Source organism: Oryctolagus cuniculus, chromosome 5, assembly GCF_964237555.1.
Source record: "Oryctolagus cuniculus chromosome 5, mOryCun1.1, whole genome shotgun sequence".
Lineage (NCBI taxonomy): Eukaryota > Metazoa > Chordata > Mammalia > Lagomorpha > Leporidae > Oryctolagus > Oryctolagus cuniculus.
Genome location: NC_091436.1, coordinates 118,013,219 through 118,036,129, shown reverse-complemented (window position 1 = coordinate 118,036,129; position 22,911 = coordinate 118,013,219). Strand labels below are relative to the sequence as shown.

Below are 22,911 nucleotides of genomic sequence, written 5' to 3'. Positions count from 1 at the left end.
TGGGGAAAAAACGGCAAAGTTTGAAAAAAATACATTTGAGGGACCGGCGCTGTGGTGTAGTGAGTAAAGCCATTGCCTGCAGTACTAGCAAACCATATGGGCGCCAGCTCAAGTCCCGGAGCTCCATTTCTGATCTAGCTCTCTGCTATGGCCTGGGAAAACAGGGAAAGCAGTGGAAGATGGCTCAAGTTGTTGGGCCCCTGCACCCAAATGGGAGACCCAGAAGAAGCCCCTGGTTCCTGGATTCAGATCGGTGCAGCTCTGACCATTGTGGCCAGCTGGGGAATGAACCAGCAGATGGAAGACCTCTCTCTCTCTCTCTCTCTCTCTCTCTCTTTCTTTCTCTCTCTCTCTTTCTCTCTCTTTGCCTCTACTTCTCTCTCTGTGTAACTCTGACTTTCAAATAAAACAAATAAATCTTAAAAATAAAAATACAGTTGAAGGCTTTAATAATTGGATGGATCAAGCAGAAGAAATAATATCTAACTCAAAGACAGTTATTTTGAAATATCCCTTTCAAACAAAACAGAAAAGAAAAACAATGGAGCCATCCTTCAATACCTATAGAACACTATTAAACAAACACATATTCCAATGATGGGGATTCCTGAGGGCAAAGAGAGGAATAAAGGTTTAGAAAAACTATTCGGGCCAGCACCATGGCTCACTTCGTTAATCCTCCACCTGCGGTGCCGGCATCCCATATGGGCTCTGGGTTCTAGTCCTGGTTGCTCCTCTTCCAGTCCAGCTCTCTGCTGAGGCCTGGGAGGGCAGTGGAGGATGGCCTAAGTGCTTGGGCCCCTGCACACACATGGGAGACCAGGAAAAAGCACCTGGCTCCTGGCTTCGGATTGGTGCAGCACCAGCCATAGTGGCCATTTGGGGAGTGAACCAACAGAAGGAAGACCTTTCTCTCTGTCTCTCTCTCTCAATGTCTGTAACTCTACCTGTCAAATAAATTTAAAAAAAAATAGAAAAACTATTCAATGAAATAAGAGCTAAATGCTCCCCCCAATTTGGGCAAAGATATGGATATCCAAGTACAGAAAAAATTCTCATCACAACCCATTATAGTCAAACTCTCAAAAGTTCAATACAAAGAGAATACAAAAATTTTTAATATCAAATACTAGATCACTTTTAAGAGAATCCTATTAGATTAACAGCTGACACTTCAATGGAAATTTTACAGGTCAGGGAGAGTGGAATGATATATTCCAAGTTCTGAGAGAAAATTATTGCCAGACAAGATTCTTTTACACAGTGATGTTATCTTTTATAGAATAAGAGGAGATAAGTACTTTCTAAGATAAGCAAAAATTGAGAGAGTTCATCAACATCAGACCAGGCTTACGAATGATGCTTAAGGGAGCCCCATATATAAAAGCTAAAGAAAAATATCAGCCATCATAAAGACATGGAAAAGAGTGAAGCCCAGTAGAAACAGAACAAAGGAAACTCAAAGTAAATGGAAGAAAATTTTGAAAATAACAGGACTAGAGTTATTATTAACAATAACTTTGAATATAAATGGACTAAATTCTCCTATTAAAAGACACAGACCAGCTAACTGGATTAAAAAACAAGACCGAAAAATATGCTGCCTATAAGAAACACAGTTCACCAATAAAGACACAGATGGAAACTGAAGGTATAGAAAAAGATATTTTCTGCAAATAGAAATCTAAGGTGAACAGGAACAGCTAATCTCATATCAGACAAAACAGACTTTCAGATAAAAACGACAGTGTCACTATATAATGATCAAGGGATCAAATCAATCAGAAGATATGAGAATTGTAAATGTATATGCACCTAATGCCAGTGTACTCAATTGCATAAAACAAACATTAGTCAACCCAGAGAGAGATAAGTTTTATTGTAATAATAGTGGGGACTCTAACACCCCACTGTCAACCAATGCACGGATTATATGGACCAAAAAAACAGAAAACATCAAAGTTAAACTACACTAGACCAAATAGATCTAAAAGATATTTATAGAACATTCCATCCCACAGCTATAGAATTTCCTCTTTTTGTTTTTCCAGTAAGCACATGGAACATTCTCTAGGATAGATCACATATTAGACCCAGGTGAAGCTCCAGATTCCTGGCTTTGGCCTGGCACAGCCCTGGCCATTGTAGCTATTTGGTGAGTGAACCAGCAGATGGAAGATTTCTCTCTCTCTCTCTCTATCCCCCTCTCTCCTCTAATTCTGAATTTCAAATAGATAAGTAAATCTTTAAAGAAGGCCTTCAATAAATTAAGTACTCATGATTTTAAAAAATAAACAAAAAACCTTGAAAAATTAGGTACAGGAGGAACATACATCAATATGTTCAAATCAATAAGGAAAAGGCTACAAATGACAAACCCACAACCAACCTTTATTCTGAATGGGGAGAAGATGAAAGCATTTCCTCTAAGACCTGGAACCAGACAGGGATGCCCACTCTCACCACTCTTACTCAATATGATACTGCACGTTTTAGCCAGAGCCATTAGACAAGAAGAAGAAATAAAATACATTCAAATAGGAAATGAGGCAGCCAAATGTCCTGTCTGGAAATGTGATGATCCTGTAAAGAGTGAAACCTAAAGATTCCATAAAGATACTATTAGAACTGATAAGTGAATTCAATAAGTCACAGGACACAAAGTCAGCACACAAAAATCAATTGTATCTTTATACACCAACAATGGACTTACTGAGAAATAAACAAGAGCATTCCCTTTCACAATCACAATAGCAAAAAAACAAACAAACAAACAAACAAACCTTAGACTAACTTTAACCAAGCATAAGTGAGTCTTCTAGAACATGGCTGTATGTAAACACTACATACTTTCACCTGCTTTCTTAAAATGCACAAGTGAAATCACGAGGGGACACAGTATGAAGAAGTGTAAGGTGCATCGCCAACAGCCCTCTAGAGTTTGTACTAAGCTGCCTTCCCACTGGCCATAAAGAACTCTGCAGGTTTCCCTCCACTGCTCATCAACACCTAAACTTTGCTGAAATCACGGGGCACCTCTCTTAATTTTTACTAAGAAAACACGCCCACTTATGCCTACTGCAATGGCAGGAACATGGAGCAGTGCTTTTGAAATGATATTAATGAATAAAGGCTTGACTTTTAATGAGTTCTGAGGCTCAGTGAGCTCAGCTACCTCCTAGAGTGAAGAGAAAAATCATGGGAAGACTCCCAAGAAATAGCTGAGAGGATCCAAAGCCTCTGCATTCAATGGAGGCAGGAACTGCTGACACAGACTTCTTGGTGCCCTTTATGGAAGAGCTGAAATCCAGTCTCACCTGAGTACACACCCAGTATCCCATTTCCTAAATGCCCTTCTAGAAAGTAACCAGCAACGTGGGGAGTTAAGGGGTCCCTCTTTTCTTCTAGCTAAACTCGAACCTCTGGGTGCAAATTCATACTAATACACAGAATATTTCGGAACATCAAAATGTCAGATTTCCTTAGAAGGAGGGGTCATCCCTTTCATTGTGCATCGTTTCTCTTGTTTAGTTTTCTATTTGAATGGTAAAATAGGTCTTGATTAAATAATCAGGCATACCCACTCGATCTAGATAGGAAACAAAGGAGGATGCCCTGAGATATCTACCACCCTGCATAGGGAAAGAACTGCTTGCTGAAAGTAAGGCCATCTAGAGTTACTAGCAGGGTCATCCTATAAAATAATTTTTTAGAAAAGGGTGGGGGGTCACCTGGAAAGTTTGTTAGGGTTTTTTAAATTCAAAAAATCCCTAAAGCTTAAAGCTTCCAAATCCTAGATCTACAGGAATTCCGCCTGCACAGCCTCCCCTTCTTTTCAGTAAACATTGTACAATCTGCTGGATTTCTCTATGGCTTTTTTTCATACTAGCGAATCTGTTTGGAAAGAAAAGAAAAAGGAAGGGAGGGAAAAAGCCTTCTGTTTTTCATAACGTCTAATCTTTTTCCCCATTGGCATTCACCAGATGTTGCTTTGGATCGGAAGATAAATATTAAAATCCAAGCAAGAACAAAGCGAGCTGTTTACTGGGCAGATTTTTCAGATGTTCTCCTGAACACTTAAAAAAGACAGGAGATGCTTTGATATGCAGGCTGGCTGAAATCCACAATGGAGTGGCCCCTGTGAGAGGCTGCATCCCCCAGCCTGCAAGTTCTGAAGGGTCCCTTGGCCCACTGGCCATACCTTGGTGGGGAGGCTCAGGGAGGGAGAACATAGCATCACCTGATGAAGAGGCCCGACCAGGCTGGGAAGGCTGACTCTGTCCAATGATCCGGCACAAAGCGGCTCTGGAAGCTCTCTGCACAGATGTAGAGGTAAGGCCACGACTCAGGCGCTCTCTCCATTCCCACAGCAACAGTCAAATCACACCGCACGTAGGTGAGGCTGGCGGCTTCACAGCTGTCCTCCTCGGGCTTCAGGTCACACAGGAAAGCCAAGGACACTGAGGACATGGTGCACAACAGGTTAGGTAACAGGCACTAAGGAGCTGTGGGCCCCACATTGTTTCCTGAATGAAGTTCACGTGTCCTTACTTGACCAAAAAGAAAATGAAGTTACCAGCTCACTTGTTTTAATAAAATGTGGTATGTTTCTAGGGCATACACAGAAGAATATGAAAGGATTTGAAAGGTTCACAGAAAAACAAATTAGAAGATAAATCATATTTCCATAAATTTTTTGAAGGTCTGTCTATAAGTAACATTATTCTAAAATATAAATTATCAAAAAAAAAAAAAAAAAAACACACTCATCTGACTCCATCAGCCAGCACCAGATCTGCAGACAGCAGAGGCGCTCTTCAATCTGTGCACTTGTGCCAAGCATATTCCCTGAGTTCTCAGAAATAACCACTTGGCATTTTTCAAATAGTTTTGTCACATGGCTTTGTTTTCCTAAACAAGAGCTGATTGAGTTTTACTTGTTTCGGAACTTTATAGAATGTAATTCCTAACAAGATATTTGTGACCGTTTTTTCATTCGGTATATTTCCACTATTCATCCACATTATTGAATACAGTTATTGATGCATTTTTACACTGTTCAATATTGCAATGTGCGAAAGTACTACAATGTATTTATCAATTCTCTTACCATTGGACTTTTGGGTATTTCTCAGTCTTTGACACTTTAAACATGTACCAACTATTCTCAAGGGTACATTCTTATAAAGAAAATTGCTTGATTGAATGGTGAGTACAAGTTCAACCTTACAAGGTAGTGTCATGTTTTCGAAGTACATTCCTAACCAGCTGTAATTATAAGTTTGCATTACTCCACATAATTGACAGCACTTGAAATTATCACTCTTGGGGCTGGCGCTGTGGCACAGTGGGTTAATGCCCTGGCTTGAAGTGCCAGCATCCCATATGGGTGCTGGTTGGAGACCCAGCTGTTCCACTTCCAATCCAGCTCTCTGCTGTGGCCCGGGAAAGCAGTAAAAGATGGCCCAAGTCGTTGGGCCCCTGCACCCACGTGGGAGACCTGGAAGAAGCTCCTGGCTCCTGGCTTTGGATCAGTGCAGTTCCAGCCATTGCAGCCATCTGGGGTGTGAACCATCGGATGGAAGATCTCTCTCTCTCTCTCTCTCTCTCTCTCCTCCTCCTCCTCCTCCTCCTCCTCCTCCTCCTCTCCTCTCTCTGTGTTAACTCTGACTTTCAAATAAATAAAATAAATTTTTAAAAAAAGAAATTATCACTCTTAATTTTTGCCAATGAAGTACATACAAAATGGTATCTCCTTGTTACCTTAATTTGCAGTGCTTTTTTGGTTGAGCAATTTTTCATGTTTAGCAATAACTCATGTTTCTTCTAGGATATCGCTCTTGTGACATTTCCCCATTTCCTTATAAGACTGTGTCTCCTTTTCTTATTGATTTTCATTCTTTAGAAATTCTGGGTACTTATCCTCCAGAGATTACATGGTTACCAACACTTTTTCCAAGTTTAAACCTTTTCTAAGCTAAACTTTTCATTCTCTTTATGGGATCTCTTGACCAACAGAAGCTCTTAATTTTCCTGTAATTATGGCCTTTGACATTTTATAAAGAAGCAAAGCAAGTATTTGAAGGCCTTTCACGTTCAGGCTATTTCTTTTTGGATCCAGAGATTCATGAAAGTATCATTATGTTACTGAATCTGTATATGTGAAATATATGAAATTTTTATACATTAAATAAAATTTTTAAAAAGGCACCTGTAAGCAGAAGGGCCAGAATGTTTAAGTTGGAGATGAACAAATTCCTAAATGAGATGGTTGGGGGTAGCTTTGTCTGAAAAACCTTAATAAAGTAAAGAGGGAAAAAGAAAACTCTCTCTTGCCTGCTCCTTCTGCAGCTGGTCAGCTGAGGGAAGTATGTGGCAAATATTATCAAGGAGGATGGGCTTGAGCCAGTGCGCACCTGCCCTGCCACAGCTGCACAGCAGGGAAGGGATGAGACAGGGATCTGTGAGAGAGCGTGTACTTACCCCGTCACACCCAAACATCACAACCCTTGCTGGCACATTCTAAAGCACTTGACACCTAGGAGGTTCTCTGTGATTGTGTTTTGCGTAAATTATACCGGCTTAAAATGACCAACAGTAAGACTCACATGGAGAGACAAAGTAAGAGACCTCCTCGGTGAGTAAGCCCTAAAGCAAAGAAAAACAGGTTCAACACCAGTAAAACAACAATTCACTTCGGTGATTAAGTAGATGTGCATCGGAAAGGTGCATTATGAAAAGCACCCAGGGCTGACAATCAAATCCATGGATTCTACTCACAGTTCTGCCTCTGACGAGCTGTGTGACCTCAGTAATTTCAGCCTGTGGTGCCTCACGGAGAGTCAGTCTCCATGAAAGAGTCAGGGGGTACAATTTAGAGTTTAAATGCAAGAAATGCAAGAGATTTTACTCATTATAAGCAAATACAAAGTATTAGGTTCCCACCTAGAAGGATGTTTCAACAACTCACCATGTTGAAAAAGTAAAACTTTTCTTTTCTGTAAGAATACAATTTTGGGAGATCTTAAAGACAGGTGACACCAAAAGTACCAAAAGCAGTGTTTCAGAGCTTCGGCTGTAACCACCTTGCACATCAGGGTAGTGACAAAGGGGCAAGCAAAACAGAGCTGAGGGAAGTTTAAAATCTAGGCCCTCATCTACAGCTTGGAATGTGAAACATCACTCTTGGGTGCACACTGCACAGGAAAACTCAAAGCAAGGGTTGTAATTCAGTGACCTGCGTAAATCACAGAAATTAACAGAAACAAACAAAAGACCAAATGAAGAGGAAGGCAGTAAACTACAAAAGAAAAAAAGGAGTCATGTAAATATGAGGAAAGGCCAGCTGTGCATCTCCATGCGTGTGTGTGCATGCAAACGCACACACATGCATGCATTGAATAGTAGCAGGTAAAAGATTAGAATCAACAAGGACTCTATAAACAAACATGCGACTAGATTATATGCAGTCATTTTATGATGCTACTCAGTATGGCAGAACACACTTGCCCAAAGTAGGTACCTAGTTTTGGGATAAAATTAGGAAAGAATGTAGAATTTCACAGAGGATGCAGAGGAGAAATACCAATATGCTTATCTGGAAAATTTCTAGGGCTGAAATTTGGTCTAATATCCCCCTATCTGAGGGTCTGGGTGCAAATCTAGCTTCACTCCCACTTCCACCATCCTGCAGCAAGTGAACACTCATATACTTGGGTCCCTGTCACCCATGCTAGAAACCCAGACTGAGGTCCTGGCTCCCAGCTTCAGCCTACCCCAGCCTTGACTGCTGCAGGCATTCAGAGAGTGAAACAGTGTCTGTCTCTGTCTCTGTTCTACTGCCTTTCAAATAAATTAAACACATTCATCCACATCTAAAAATTAAGAATTCACATTTCTGACAGCACTCACATGACACACACTTTAAGCACTGCTACATTAGGATGATTGAGAAGCTCAGCTTTCCAAAGGGCCACAGGTTGATCGAGGTTAGAAAAGGTGGAGTGAGGGAGCGTCAGGGAGGCAGAGGGGTGGATGTCTCTGAGAGGAACCTGAAGCACCTGCGGAGATCGCTGTTGGGAAGTCCTCTCCTGAAAGACCTTTTCAATATGCCAGATTCTTAAGTGCATTGGTCGTACGCAATCACATCTGATCGCGGAGGATTAACCAGTAGTTTCTAATATTCTCTGAGATGCATCTCCTTTGACTATTTGGTGTCCACTATGGACCTACTTTCTAGAAAAGAGAACTACATTCAATATATTTTATCCAAATTCGTAGGGCTGACAGAATCCTGAAATTCTACCACGTATCCTCTGGAGCTGGCTCTCACTAGCTTCTCTTCATCTTTAGACAATGTGGTTAAACGTCATTTAAAAGACTTCTTTCTGACAGAAGAAAATTAGTCAAATTATCCAGTGTCCCTTATACAATTGGTGAGTGTTTGGTGCCACCTAGTGGTAATATTAAGAGTTACAGCTTCTAACAGGTTTTCCTATCAAAATAAATCAAGGGATTTGGAGACATCCTTTTCCAAAACAATCTTCTGAAAGATAATTTTATTATTTTCCTCCTAGGAGTTATAAAATGTAATTAATGCAAAATATTCTTGTACATGCTTTTTGACTCAATATATTTCAGTATTATCCATATTATAGAATATAGCTATTTTATCTTTATTGCTGTTCAACACTGCATTGCAATACCATGATTTTTCTTTTTTTACTTCTAGTTAAAATTATGTGTATTGATGTGATGTCAATTGACTTTAAATTGTAATAGTTTAAGCATTGTATGAGACAACTTAAAGGGGTCGGCGCCATGGCACAGTAGGTTAATCTTTCGCCAGTGGCACTGGCATCCCCTATGGGCACCAGTTCTAGTTCTGGCTGCTCCTCTTCCAATCCGGCTCTCTGCTATGTCCTGGGAAAGCAGCAGAAGACAGCCCAAGTCCTTGGGTTCCTGCACCCACATGGGAGATCTGGAAGAAGCACTTGGCTCCTGGCTTCGGATCAGCGCAGCTCCCACCGTTGCGGCTATTTGGGGAGTGAACCAATGGAAGGAAGACCTTTCTCTCTGTCTTTCTCTCTCACTATCTGTAACTCTACCTCTCAAATAAAGTAATAAAATCTTTTTAAAAAACTATAGCTATTATGGATCAAAACTAGCAATATGGAGTCACATTTTCTTTTTTCACCATTTCTCAAATTCTCTCACTTATCCTTTCAAGGATCAATTTTGCACACCTATGTGCCAACACTATCATATGCACAGTGAATGAAACAGACAACACCATGAAGCTAACTATTCTGTTCTACCTTAAATTTCTCATTATAGAGTTAGTCTGCCTTCCATAATATTGTGATTGTAAATGAGTACATGCTGAAAACAGGAAACTTGATTTCTAATATCTTAAAACCTTTTCCTCCTCCTCATCTCAGACAATGTAGCATAAATTACCATTACAGAAGTAGTATCCACCATTGTCCAAACTCAATTTTAAAATGGCACTTCTATCACTTTCTGAATCCTTAGCCCACATTCAAGTTGAAAACAAAAAATTAAGGGCAAGGGTAGGTGTTGGGTACAGCAGGTTAAGCTGCCAGTTGGGACACTGGCATCCCATATCGGAGCATCTATTCAAATCCCAGCTACCTTGCTTCGGATCTAGCTCCCTGCTAATGCAACTGGAGAGTAACACATGAGTATTCAAGTACTTAAGTCCCTGCCACCCATGCGGGAAACCTGGATAAAGTTCCTGGCTCCTTGCTTTGGCCTGGCCCAAACACAGACACAGCTATTGTGGTCATTTAGTGAGTGAACCAACAGATGGAAGATCTTTCTCTCTCTCTTTCTCCCCCCCTTTCTTTTTCCCCCTCTCCATCCCTCCCTCCAACATACTGTCTTCCAGAAATAAATAATTTAAAAAATAGGAACATAGTTTAAATACCACCAAGAGAGCACATGTGTAAAGTCTTAAACACACAAGATCTATGATAATGCAAACGAAATAATTATCTGGTTAAATCTGAACTATTCCAATTGCAGTAAAGTCCCAAAGTCCTAATGACAATTTCTTTCCTTTCACTTGTTTTTTCCTGAAGTTCTGTGAATATTTACCATGTTCTGTGAAGCCACAAGTTTTGCACCTTACTCTATAACTGCTCCCCCCCATAAAGACAAGGCTTCCTGTACCACTATTTACATGTTGTCTACACAATCATGACAGTTTATTGAGTAAGGACTGAGTAACTAACTGGGCAGTGCAGAGCCAGAGAATAATGTGAATGTTGGCTCTTTAGCCTATAATAGGAATTCAAGAACTGAACACACAGCGCCAATATTCAAGAGATGTCCAGCTTGATAATCTCCATCCTTTTACTGTTACCTCTAATAAATAGATTTTCCAGTAACCTCACTTTAGAACAAGACCCATAGCTTATTTCCTCCACATTGCCTGCTGCTATCATTGAACCGAATATGCAGAACCCAGAATGACCTTCTCCATCATATGATTGCAGTTGCGAACATAGGTGATATATTTTTCATTAGTCATTTAACTATGGCCCATTGCTATGATAGAAGTTACTATGAACCATTTTAATAGGTGGCCCTTGTTTCTAACTACCATTTCAGATGGAGAGCAGAAAAATTCTTTCCCCAGATACACATAGAAAAATTAGTGGTCATTACAGCATTAATTATAAAACTAGAATCAGCCAAAGGATATCTAAGTAGCATTTCTACTCACCATCCAGGGGCAGAACCAAGCAGCTAAAGGCAGACACAGTAGCATTGGCCAAGACTTGGCAGGGAGCACCACATACAGCAGCTGAGATATTCCCTGGGGAAAATCCTGCTCCAAACACATGTACCAGCCTTCCATCCAGGCAGCCTTTAAATACAGAAGTACAAGTTCATAACCTTAGAGGGAAATATCTTTGCTTAACTCAAAATTCAAACCTTTGCTTTCTTCTTCCCATTCTGCATATGACCTGCAGAATCCACAAAACTGGCCGTAGGTCCCAAACATCCTCAGCTTCTGCACTTCCCCTCTGGCCTCCTGAGCCCGGCTGGACCCCAACCATATCCAACAACCTATTATGCGGAAGGATGTTTTAAAAATGTAACCATTGTTATATAGAAAATGAATAGCTACTCGTGGTTTTTAAACATTGTATACAAAAGAACACAAAATGAAAGTTCTCTTAACCTGCTATCTCATTCCCCAGTAGGCATCTATGTCCAGAGTTTCTTATGATTACTTCCAGAATTTTTATTCTATGTACATTACTCTACTCCTTGTTTTTTGTGTTTTGCTTGAAAGTACAGCATAGATATTTTCCAAACCTATATAAAGCTCTTAATAGTCACTTAGAATCCCATTACATGATTACACTACAATTTAGTTAACAATTTTCCTCATGATTAATACTGCCATTATTTCTCCTCTTTTGCTGTCATTACTAGTGCTGTGATAACTATATATATTTTGGAGAAATTTGCATGAGTAAAACTAGATCATACCTCTCACCCACACTGGTAAATAGAGTTCTGGGCTCAGGAGTTTTCATACCAAGTCCAGGAGGTACTTGGACAACTTTGAGTGCATTTCCTACCCCTACTCTGCTACCATCAAGATCACTGAATCTTAGAAAGTACAAGGGGGAATTTAGAGAGCATTCATCTCATGTTCCTTCATCAAATAAGGAAGTTAAGTCAGAAAAATCAAACCCCGGTTAGCTAAGTTAGAAACAGACTCCAGATGCAAATCCCAATCCCCATGGCATTCCACGCAGCTGAGGCCAAATTTGTTCTAAGAGATGGCTTGGTTAATATTTTACCAGCCTAATAGTCTGCCTCTATAATTTCCCCAAGACTCTCTAAACCACCAATTTGAACTATCTCAAGTGCAATCAGGCCTTCAGTGAGCAGAAAGTGAAACCGTCCTCAGAAGAAAAGGCAATGAAGCTTCAACATCTCTAGAAGGAGGGAAAACGCATCAATGACGCTGTACTCTGCCAGTTGCTTACTGTTGGTAGGATATGAGCTCACCTGTGAAATATTAAGTATTAAATAATGCAAATTGGCATATACTCACAGGCCTACAAATAGATGGAGGCATTTCTGTGCTTGAATTATCTAATTATGAGCTCTTAAAATGATATTATTTAAAACACAAATTAAATCCAGTTAATGTATTAAAATATAATCAATCACTTAGAGAATATATACAATTTTCTTGGTATAAAATATAAATTCTCATAAATGGAACATAACGAAGTCTCAGGAAAACACTGGGATGGGAAGAGGCCAGCCAGCCCTCTTGTTCCTTCTTGTGTGCAGACTTATGTTGACTTCCTTCCCCACGGAACAGAGAGGAGCTACAGATACACTCACACGCCCTGTCTCATTTGCTTGACTTACCAAAGTTCTCAGTGACTGCTGAAATCCTAACTGTTGATGTGAACACCAGCACTGACGAGGCCCACCCTCTGGTATGGTCGTAGCCCGTGACTTGGTATCGCCCAGCAGGAAGGAGTGGGGCCGTGCATTGCAGAATGGTGTGGTTACCAGAGACTCCCACACAGGGTGACGTCCCAATAAAAATGTCAACATTCAGAGCTCCTGAGATCCGGCCCACTGCAAATGTTACCATGTCATCAGTCTGAGAAAGAGAGAGCAGCTCTGGGGTGAAGGCGGTGCTGTAGCCAACGGCTCCCACGTGGTATAAAAGTCCATCTACCTCTAGTTCCAAGGTGGCTGAGCCATTTCCTGCAGGCACAGAGCAGCAGATGAGCTCAGCATTGATGGTCACCATGCGGCAGGCCTGCTGGCCAACATAGACAAACGTGGTGTTCTGTCCTCTCAGGGCCGTGCCCTCTATGGCCAAGAGGCCTCCACCGTATATGCTGAAATTCTTTGGATAATAGTGAATCACTTGAGGCATAACATGAAAGTATCTGGAAATGTTCCCAAAACAAGTATATCCACTCCTTGCATGAAAAACTGATAAGTAGTGGCGTCCTGGGGTCAAGTCACCTATCTGGCAGGCCACGCGGCTTGCATTGAAGAACGTGACATTGCAAGGAAGCTGGTCATCCACAAACACCAACAGCTCATCTGCTGCAGTGCCTAACCTCTGACCCCTCATCACCACGGTGGTCAGAGACCCACTGGTGTTCGTGGCCAAGGTGTCCACGGTAGGAGTTGTCTCTTCCCACATGAAGACAGTGCAGTTCCCCTGGCACTCACTGCGTAGCCCGTTGACCAGGACTGTGACATTCAAACTGAAGGAAGCTCCAGGCAAAGGGTCCCCTATCAGGGTAACCTGGCAGACAATTGTGTGATCTCCCAGACTCAAAATCGCACAAGTGAAAGGACCAGAGAGGTCAACCTGAACTGACCTCCTTCTGGAGTGGAAAGCCACGCCCCTCACAGTGAGCACTGTCCCACCACAGGCAGAACCCTGGGTTGGGGAGATGGTGGTTATCTGAGGTGTCACTACAAATTGCTGGGGCACCGCAGACATATCAGCCAATCCCACCTGCTTCTGACGTACTTGGAGAGGATAGATGCCCGCCTCCAAACTGAGAAGAGGAAAGGAGCACCCAGACAGGTTCATGCGACTCCCCAGAGAGTGTGTCTCAAGTTCACACGTCAGGCTCCCCAGAAGGATGACTGCATCCGAAAGGTTATTTCCTTGCACATAGAGCATCAAGCTATCATTTGTGATTTCTCCCCACATGGTGGTAACCACTGGTGTTGAGGCTGCTTCGTATATGAAAGTAAAGCCCTTCCCCACCAATTGTGGGGAGGGTCCACGGGTGAAGGACGTGCTGCCAGCCCACACCTCCACAGGGGCAGGGACACTGAGAGCATTGGCGTCAGGCCGCACAGGAGCCGGCGAGGTCTCGCACCACACGCTCACCTCAGTGACGTTCACAACATCGCAGGACCGATTGCCCACGAGCACCCATACTGAAGCTGGGTCCCTGCTGAACCCTGTTCCCAAGATGCTGAGAATGGTTCCACCTGAGATGTGAAGATGGAAAAAAAAAAGCTGAAAAGCTGATATTCAGACCTAGGAACTTACAGCACCTATGTCGGGTGGTGCCCTGAAGCAGGGTGTGAGTGAAACCTCTTGTCACCTAGACAACTGTCAGATGTCCTAAAATTCACATAACAGAAAAGAATATGTAAATTGTTATACAGGATAGCCATTTGTAATACTTAAGGAGAAACTTTTCAAGCACCTTTTATATCCTAGAGGCACCACTGCCATCAACACACATTAGGGAAAAATCAAATTTCTTACTTTTCTCATCATCTGCTATATTACCTTACTGTTCTATATGTTATAATGTAGAATATATGTATATTGTCCTATATACAGTCAACTTACTAATGAAAAATCAATTCACTGAAGTCTTCTACTTATCTTCTATATTAATCTGTATAATATTATAATATTCTATATATTATATATCCTCATATGTTTTATATTTTCTGTTATACATGAAAAACCCATCAATGACCACTGAATCATCCCAGTGAATTTGCTGCTATATTCATAGACCTTGTCTTACTCTCCTATTGAACTATGATTCAAAATCAAACCCCATCTTCAGAAAAGGAAGTGGACCAACACAACCCATAGCAGCTTATAAAACAATTCCACTCTTCTCAAAAAGGTAATCTTCTGTTTCATACACTACACTTTCACAATGGTTATCCACATACTTTCAGCTTTTCTGAAAATGAATAGTCATTTCTCCAGAATCTTGTCTTGATATCTCCCATACTTGCATTTGTGTTTTATTTCTGATTCTGTCATATGCCTCCAGAGAAGCAAGTAAAGATATCAAAGTCACTTTCCTTCCCACCTGGCACATACAGTGTTTAAAAGGCTGATGGAAACTCTTCCCTTATTTTCCTAACTCTGCTCAAAAGCACTGCCCATTAGATGTTTCAGCTTTTTCATGAGAAGAAAACCAGATACACGTCACTTTTTCATAAGCACCTTTTAATTTCCAGAGTTAACCAAGCTATAGAATCATTTCGGTTTTGACACACCTGTCCACTTTGTGGAACTTAAAAAAAAAAAAAATTAACATGTTGTCTGCCCCTATTGCTGGCCTCCATGATCACTAATCCAGGCACAAAATCTGCATATACAGGGAACAGGCTTTCTAGATAAATGACAAGCTGTGTTAGAGCCACTCACCCATAAGAGACCCACAGCAAGGCTGGATGCTGTAAACATCTGTGATGTACTGGATGTGGAGATCAACCCTACAGGAGATGGGAAGGTGGTTAGGAAAGAATAGAGCAAACTAGAAAAGTGGAAAAGAATCTTTGGGAAAATATAGAAGCATGAAGGAGAGCAAGTGTGAATGACACTACCTAATAGAAAAGAAAGGAAATGGTGGTGGGAAGATGTGTGGGACACTGTCCTGGACCACTGCTCAGTGGTGACATCTGTCCCATAGACTTCACTTTCTAGAATAAGCAAAGGGAACTTCTTGAGAAATGACAAGCAGAGATTTCAGGGCAGTGCCCATTCCACTCTCACCCCAACCAAGTTCCATAAAGTTTCCATTTCCTCAGCTAGTAAGTCAAAACTGTCTCCTGCGTTAGTCTAGGGATTGAGCTGTCTGGAGCTCTCCAAGATTTGTTCACGTTATGATTCTCATGACTTTATACCCTAACTTCAGAAGAAAAAGTGGGGGAAGAAAGCCTTAATGCAAAATCAGAATTCTGGGGCCTGCGCGGTGGTGTGGTGGTTGAAGCCGCTGCCTGCAGTGCCAGCATCCCATGTGGGTGCCAGTTCAAGATCCAGCTGCTTCGCTTCCAATCCAGCTCTCTGCTGTGGCTTTGGAAGGGTGTAGAGGATGGCCCAGGTCCCTGGGCCCCTGAACCCATATGGAAGACCTTGAGGAAGTTCCTGGCTTGGGATCAGGACAACTCTGGTCATTGCAGCCGCCAGGAGAATGAACTAGCAGATGGAAGACCCCTCTCTCTCCCTCTCTCTCTGCCTCTGCCTCTCTGTAACTCTGCCTTTCAAATAAATAAAATAAAATCTTAAAGAAAAAAGCAAAACAGAATTCCAGGAGTGGGTTTTGACATAGGAGTTAAGATACTGCCTGGTTGCCCACTTCCCATATCTGAATCCACCTCCACTCCCAATTCCAGCTTCTTGCTAATGCATACCCATCAAGGCAGCAGGTGATGGTTCAAGTATTTTCTGCAACCCACATAGGCGATTTGGATTGAGTTCCTAGCTCTCAGCTTTGGCCTTGCCTAGTTTCAGCCAAAGTTTGGCGAGATTTAGGGAATAAATCAGCAGATGGGAGATCTCTTACTTTCTCTCTACTTCTCACATATGTGTGTATAAATTTCCCCAGCTGAATCAATAGACCATCAAACAGACACAATATTAATGACAATTGTCCACCTCACCCTTGTGAGCAAATGTTGACCCCATTGATGGAGACTGAAACTCCATAGAGGCCGGTTGGCAGTGCTGGCAGCACAACTTCCAGGCCCTGAGACGTCTGTGCATGAATCTCGGCCAAGGCATCCTGGATGTGAACTTGCATATCCAAATCTGCGTAGTTCACCAGTTGTGTCATCCTGATGAAAAGTGCTTCACCTCCTGTATTGAAAAGAATCTATTAGCCTCTGTGATATGGATCTGTGGCTTCTGTCACCTTTCTTTTCTAAAACTTTTTTTAGGATTATATACATGCTTTGCACCATGTATAATATTCTAATTAAGAATTCTAATACCAACCTAATTTTTTTTTCATGAAACTGCTAACAATCTTTTTAACAGAACTAAAGCCTATAACCTTAAGGGCATGAAAAGCAAAACTATGAGGACAATTGTACTGAAGAGAGACTAATATTCATATAAAGGCAAATTGGGAAGTAATTTGCAAGGCTAATAGTATTTGTAATCAGCAAATAACACCCCATGTCCTTTTCTTTAACCTCCACTTTACTACGATAGAATTCTAAGCTTTATGTTCAGAGAGCACTGGGCCTTATAATGATACTGTAAGCCAATACAGTCATCATAGTTTACAGAGAACATTCATGCATATTATCCTATTTGGTAGTCAAACTGTTTTAATGGCATATGGGGGTATTCAAAAACTTTGTGGAAAATTCTTATTATAGAGCAATTATGCATAGTTTCAAAATGTGTCCACCAAAAAATAAACTTATTTTTGATTCCATTTTCAATGAATCTTTTGAAACCTGCTTGTGCATGAGACAGGTAATATGACAGGCATTTTGCATTTAAAGAAACTAAGGCTTAACCACCATGGCTTCAAAGCTCATTAACGGAACAGTCAAGACCTGAACCCAATCTTCTTTCAATGACTTCTGTATTTCAATGACTTTTCAGTTTAACTTGCGACTCTATCAAAATATTATGTATATTATGAACATTTTAATTCAACTCCTTTTAACTCAGTATTAATAGAACATCATGAAGAAGAGGATGCAAAGCACACAAAAATAAATTAAAGACAGACCCTTCCCTAAAAGGGACTCAAAAGTAGTAAAATAGGTGAAAAAATAGCATCAGTAGAAGACATCCTATAAAGCGTGACAATTAAGCATTAGGATTATTCAAAGCAGGGCAGCATTCTGAATATCGGGAAAGGCTTTATGATAAGGCAAGATGACACTTGAAATTCAATCTGAAAGGCAAATCTCAAGAGAAAATGATAGAGAAGGATTATAATCTAATTTTTAAATTTTACAACTTTATCTGAAGTCTTTTGTAACATATTCTCACTTAATCATTTATTGGTATGATGAGAAAAAGAACAGGGGGCCAGCACGGTAGAGCAGCAGGTTAAGCCAATGTCTGAGATGGCAGCATCCACATAAGCACCAATTCCAATTCAGTTCCCTAGTAATATTCCTGGGAGAGCAACAGAAAATGGCCAAAGATGGTCACACCCACATGGGAGACTCAGATGGAGTTCCAGGCTCCTGGCTTCAGCCTGGCCCAGTTCCTGCTATTTTAACTACCTATGGAATGAAGCAGCAGATGGAAGATATCTCTGTCTCTGTTGTTCTGACTTTCAAATAAGTAAAATAAATCTTAAAAGAAAACTGGGTAACATTCTAGAAGACAATGTACATGTAGTTACATGTATGGCAGTAGACTTAGTCGATGGTGATTCTATGATTGAACATTAAGAATACTAATCCTGAGCCAGCGCCGCGGCTCACTAGGCTAATCCTCCGCCTTGCGGCGCCAGCACACGGGGTTCTAGTCCCAGTCAGGGCGCCGGATTCTGTCCCGGTTGCCCCTCTTCCAGGCCAGCTCTCTGCTGTGGCCAGGGAGTGCAGTGGAGGATGGCCCAAGTGCTTGAGCCCTGCACCCCATGGAAGACCAGGATAAGTACCTGGCTCCTGCCATCAGATCAGCACGGTGCACCGGCCGTGGCAGCCATTGGAGGGTGAACCAACGGCAAAAGGAAGACCTTTCTCTCTGTCTCTCACTCTCACTGTCCACTCTGCCTGTCAAAAAAAAAAAAAAAAAAAGAAACCAACTAATCCTGAGGATTATCTACATTAATTCAGAGGCTAGTGGAGACCTCCAAATGTCTCCATTTCTAAGCAAATGAAGGATATGATTGAAGCCATCTTTTCAGTTAAAAAAAAAAAAGGTAAAATGAAAACATAGGAGATGAAACATTCAATCTGCCCACAGCTATAGTCTAAATGAAGGCCAGATCCAGTATGCATAGCCAAAGTGGAAATAAATACACTAACCTTTCCTGTGCCTCAATGTGCCCATAGCTTTGCCTAAAGTTCCTTAAGATTCTAACATTTGAGATTTACTGCAGAGATGGCAACTGCAGGATGCCACAGCCAAACAGATGAAGAGGAAAAAGAGGTTGCTTGAAAGAAAAATGTCAAAGAAGAGGAATGTGGCAAAGTTGGAAGAGTGTGGATCTGCATTCCAATCCTTAATCTATCATTTAACCACCTCCATGACTGAGTGACTCACTTTGGACTTTCCAAGTCTGGGATTTTTCATCAATAAGATAACAATAAAGCCCATCTTATTGTTGTAAGAACTACCTTAGGTATTTTGGGAAATCATCTGATATAGCAAGGACACAAAAACACCTCAACTAACTTCATTTTCTTCCTTGCCCCATGAACAAGACTTGTTCATGTCTTCCTAACCTCTGCTGTGCTGTCTGGAGTTACAGTGTAGTGAGTTCAAGAAATTTCAGGGCGGACCATGGGAAAATACATGACCATAAGTGGCAGTAGCAAAAAATGAACCCAAATAATTGGGTGTTGCTCTGACCAGGTCACACAAAAGGAGGAAGTCTCATGACATAAGCCGTTCCAGAGGCAACATTACAGGGCCACCACCCACAAGGGAAGGAATGCAAGAATCCCTCAGGGAGACAGAGATCAGAAAGGGGCTTATATGTATACATGATGCATTCAGCAGCCTCATAAGTAGACTCTGGATCACATAGCCCCAAAGACCATCAGCATTTCAGGCCAAGATTTATCTATGACTGGCTGATGCTGGGTAGACTTTCGTGGGGTATGTAAAGCACGGTGGCTCTACATGGCTAAAAATTCTGCTTCTTTTGGTTATATTTAAAACCTTTGGAAGTATAAAAATTTGAATTGGGCATTGGTAGGCTTTTGACCCAATAGGTCCAGGGTGCTATAAAACAAACAACATAAAACTAACATGCAAAGCTCATCTTCGACTCATTGATAGTGCATTAAGTAGCTGGCAAAATGGCAGCTTTCACTTCAACAAAGTATTGAGTGCTTAGTTCATGTCAGTTCCTGGATTAGGTCCTTTTACATACTTTGTCTTCAATTTTCACATTTACATAGAAATAACTACTCCCACATAACAAATAAAAATGCCAAAGATAGAAGAAGTTAACTATCTTGCTCAAGGAATATGTTAACTTAAACTAAATTTTTCCTGAGATCGCCTTCATACATTGAGTCCCTGTATAATGAACCTCAACCTTAACTTAATAGTAAACAAACTGAGAGCCTATTTCAGGAGTATTTTTTTGTAACAGCTAGCTAAGGATCAGTCAATCACAAGCTGCCAACTGACCAGACCACGCTCAAGTAAGGAAAACACTGAACTGGAACCAATCAAGCTGCTTCTGCCCCCGACTTCCATTTTTCTGGCTATAATTGGTGCCTACTCATGTTGTAAAGCAAAATTTTGTAATCTTTTCTGGTACTCAGGGCTCCCCTATTTGTAAATCATCCTTTGTTCAAATAATCTGTTTAATTTGTTGAGATAAACCAGATACAAAAGGCAATTATTGTATGAGTACTTAGGTGAGCTACCCAAAAAAAAAAAACCGAAATCATAGATAGGACAACAAAGGTGACCAAGGGATGGAATGATGTGGTAATATGGAGTTACTATTTAATAGGTACACACAGTTTCAGTTTAGAATGATGAAACAGTTCTGGAGACAGATAGTAATGATGGTTGTATAACAATGTAAATACAGTTAATGCCATGAAACTGCACAATTAAATGTGGTTAAAATGGTAAATTTTATATTACACATACTTAACAAAATTTAAAAACTGAGATTATCCATTGAGAAGAAAATTTGAATTTGTCAAAAGTTTTCATTTTAACAAGTAGTTGAGCTGGGATTAATTCAGATCCAGTTCTTTCTGGCTACAAAAACCAAATTGATAATCCTATACCTCATATTCTTCCTCCCCTCTCACTGCTCTCCTCCTCTTTGGCTTCCATTTTATCTTGGCTTCACCATCATCAATGTAGCACTCGAACATAAAAAAAAACTCCCAATAGGCTCACATGCTTTGTGGATTTTTATAGCATGTTCTTCCTTATTTTGCTCATGGAAAGGTTTAAATGCAACTATAAACTCAGAAAGGAGTGCACTGAATTGTAGGTATCAATAATATGAGCTTCTTGGGCCCTTGGTCAATTGTCAAGCTAATCCTAGATGCCTTTGAGGCACTGATGCAATGTATTTATTCGTTTCATTATAGGTAAGAAATTTTATTAAAAGGCAAAATCACTGAAATCTGAATATAACATGGGGCTCCCTCCTCCCCGTTCTACCTTGTTGGGAAGAACCTGTACCACTAAGGAATTTTACACACTTCGCTTGCCCGAGGCAGCAAATTCTTCTTCTGCACTATCTGAGCTGAATAATATTGAGAAGCTAAAGGACACTTCCCTTTATTTATGTACTCTTGAACTATGGAAAATGAAAATAGTATCAGAAAAAATTGAGTTCAGGCTCTTTCTCTGGGAAGCATGATGGTCTTCTTATAATAAGGCCCTGATTCAGCTACCATAAACTCTAATAACTGGAAATTCAATTAACCAGAAAGGAGCTTTACCTGCTACTTTGCCTGATAATAATAAACTGTGATAATTCTACCCTGTCATATGATCTGAATCACAAAAGAAAGATTAAATTATTTCACATAGCTGGTGAGAAAGAATCTATTGTTTTAGTATACATAGTATGTCTCAAGTAATAAGATTTCTTGGTTATCAGAGCACTTTATTCCCTAATCATATTAAATAATGGCTATGATAGAACCTATTGCCAAAATGAGTAGTCTATGGTTAACTCTAGGTGGCTAACAGCTTAGAATCTACAAACACATTGCCTGAATTCAAATCTCAGCTCTGTTACTAAAGCAAGCATCTTTAAAAAGTCATTTATTGGGGCCATGCTGCGGCATAGTAGGCTAGCCTCTGCCTGTGGTGCCAGCATCCCATATGGGCACCATTTTGTGTCCCAGCTACTTCTCTTCCAACCCAGCTCTCTGATATGGCCTGGGGAAGCAGTAGAAGATGGCCCAAATGCTTAGGCCCCTGACCCACTAGGTAGACCTGGAAAAAGCTCCTGGCTCCTGGCTCCTGGCTTCTGATCTGCCCAGCTCTGATTCTTGTGACCATTTGGGGAGTGAATCAGGACATGAAAGACCTTTTTCTCTGTTTTTCTCTCTGTCTGTAACTCTACCTCTCAAATAAATAAATAAATAAATAAAATCTTTTATAAAAATTATTTATTCTCTCTAATCCTTGGTTTCCTTATCTGCAAACTGAGACTAATGATCCTGCAAATTATTGGCAAGGATTAAATTGATGTCCATTATATGTCTATTATTATTGAATTATTACCTTTTAATTTCCACCTTATCTTCATGATGGAAATAGAGAAGTATTTATAAACAGATTGATTCAATAATGGTGAAGATGAAAGAAACAGTCTCTTAGCTTTCAGGAAAAAAATTTCCATTCAAAATACAATAAAATGTATTCAGGACATTGGCCACCTTTTGATAAGAACAATTGACACAATGGAGAAAATATTTAACACATTACATATCTTTTAAAGGATTAATATCAGAATATATGAGGAGCTCAAGAAACTCAACAAAAAGCAAGCAATCTAATTAAAAATGGGATAAGGATATGAACAGGCATTTTTCAAAGGATGAAATACAAATGGCCAGCAGACATATGAGAAGATGCTTAGGATTGCTAGCCTTCAGGAAAATGCAAATAAAAAGTACAATGAGCTTTCACTTCACCCCAGTTAGAATGGCTATCATCCAAAAATAAAAAAAAATAAAAATAAATGCTGGCAAGGATGTGGGGAAAATGGTACCCTATACATTTGGTAGGAATGTAAACTAGTACAAAGATTATAGAAGACAGTATGGAAATTTCTCAGAAATCTGAAAACATATCTACCATATGACCCAGCCATTCCACTTCTGAGACTTTACCCATAGGAAATGGAATCAACATATGCTAAACCCACAATTGCTAAGATACAGAATCAACCCAGGTGTCCATCAACTGAGGACTAG

The 22,911-nt window shown here is 40.6% G+C and overlaps 1 protein-coding gene across 6 annotated transcripts in view; it reads right to left on the bottom strand.

The window, feature by feature from the left end:
- Positions 1-22,911, bottom strand: part of PKHD1 (PKHD1 ciliary IPT domain containing fibrocystin/polyductin) — a 579,994-nt gene that overhangs the window by 433,889 nt on the left and 123,194 nt on the right. For all 6 annotated transcript variants that reach the window (XM_070074011.1, XM_051855614.2, XM_051855618.2 and 3 more), the window contains 5 exons: positions 16,462-16,657; positions 15,227-15,294; positions 12,427-14,034; positions 10,751-10,894; positions 4,241-4,460 (listed from right to left, as the gene is read on the bottom strand). In XM_070074011.1, the coding sequence (XP_069930112.1) occupies positions 4,241-4,460; positions 10,751-10,894; positions 12,427-14,034; positions 15,227-15,294; positions 16,462-16,657 (2,236 nt within the window). The remainder of the gene's footprint in view (positions 1-4,240; positions 4,461-10,750; positions 10,895-12,426; positions 14,035-15,226; positions 15,295-16,461; positions 16,658-22,911) is intronic.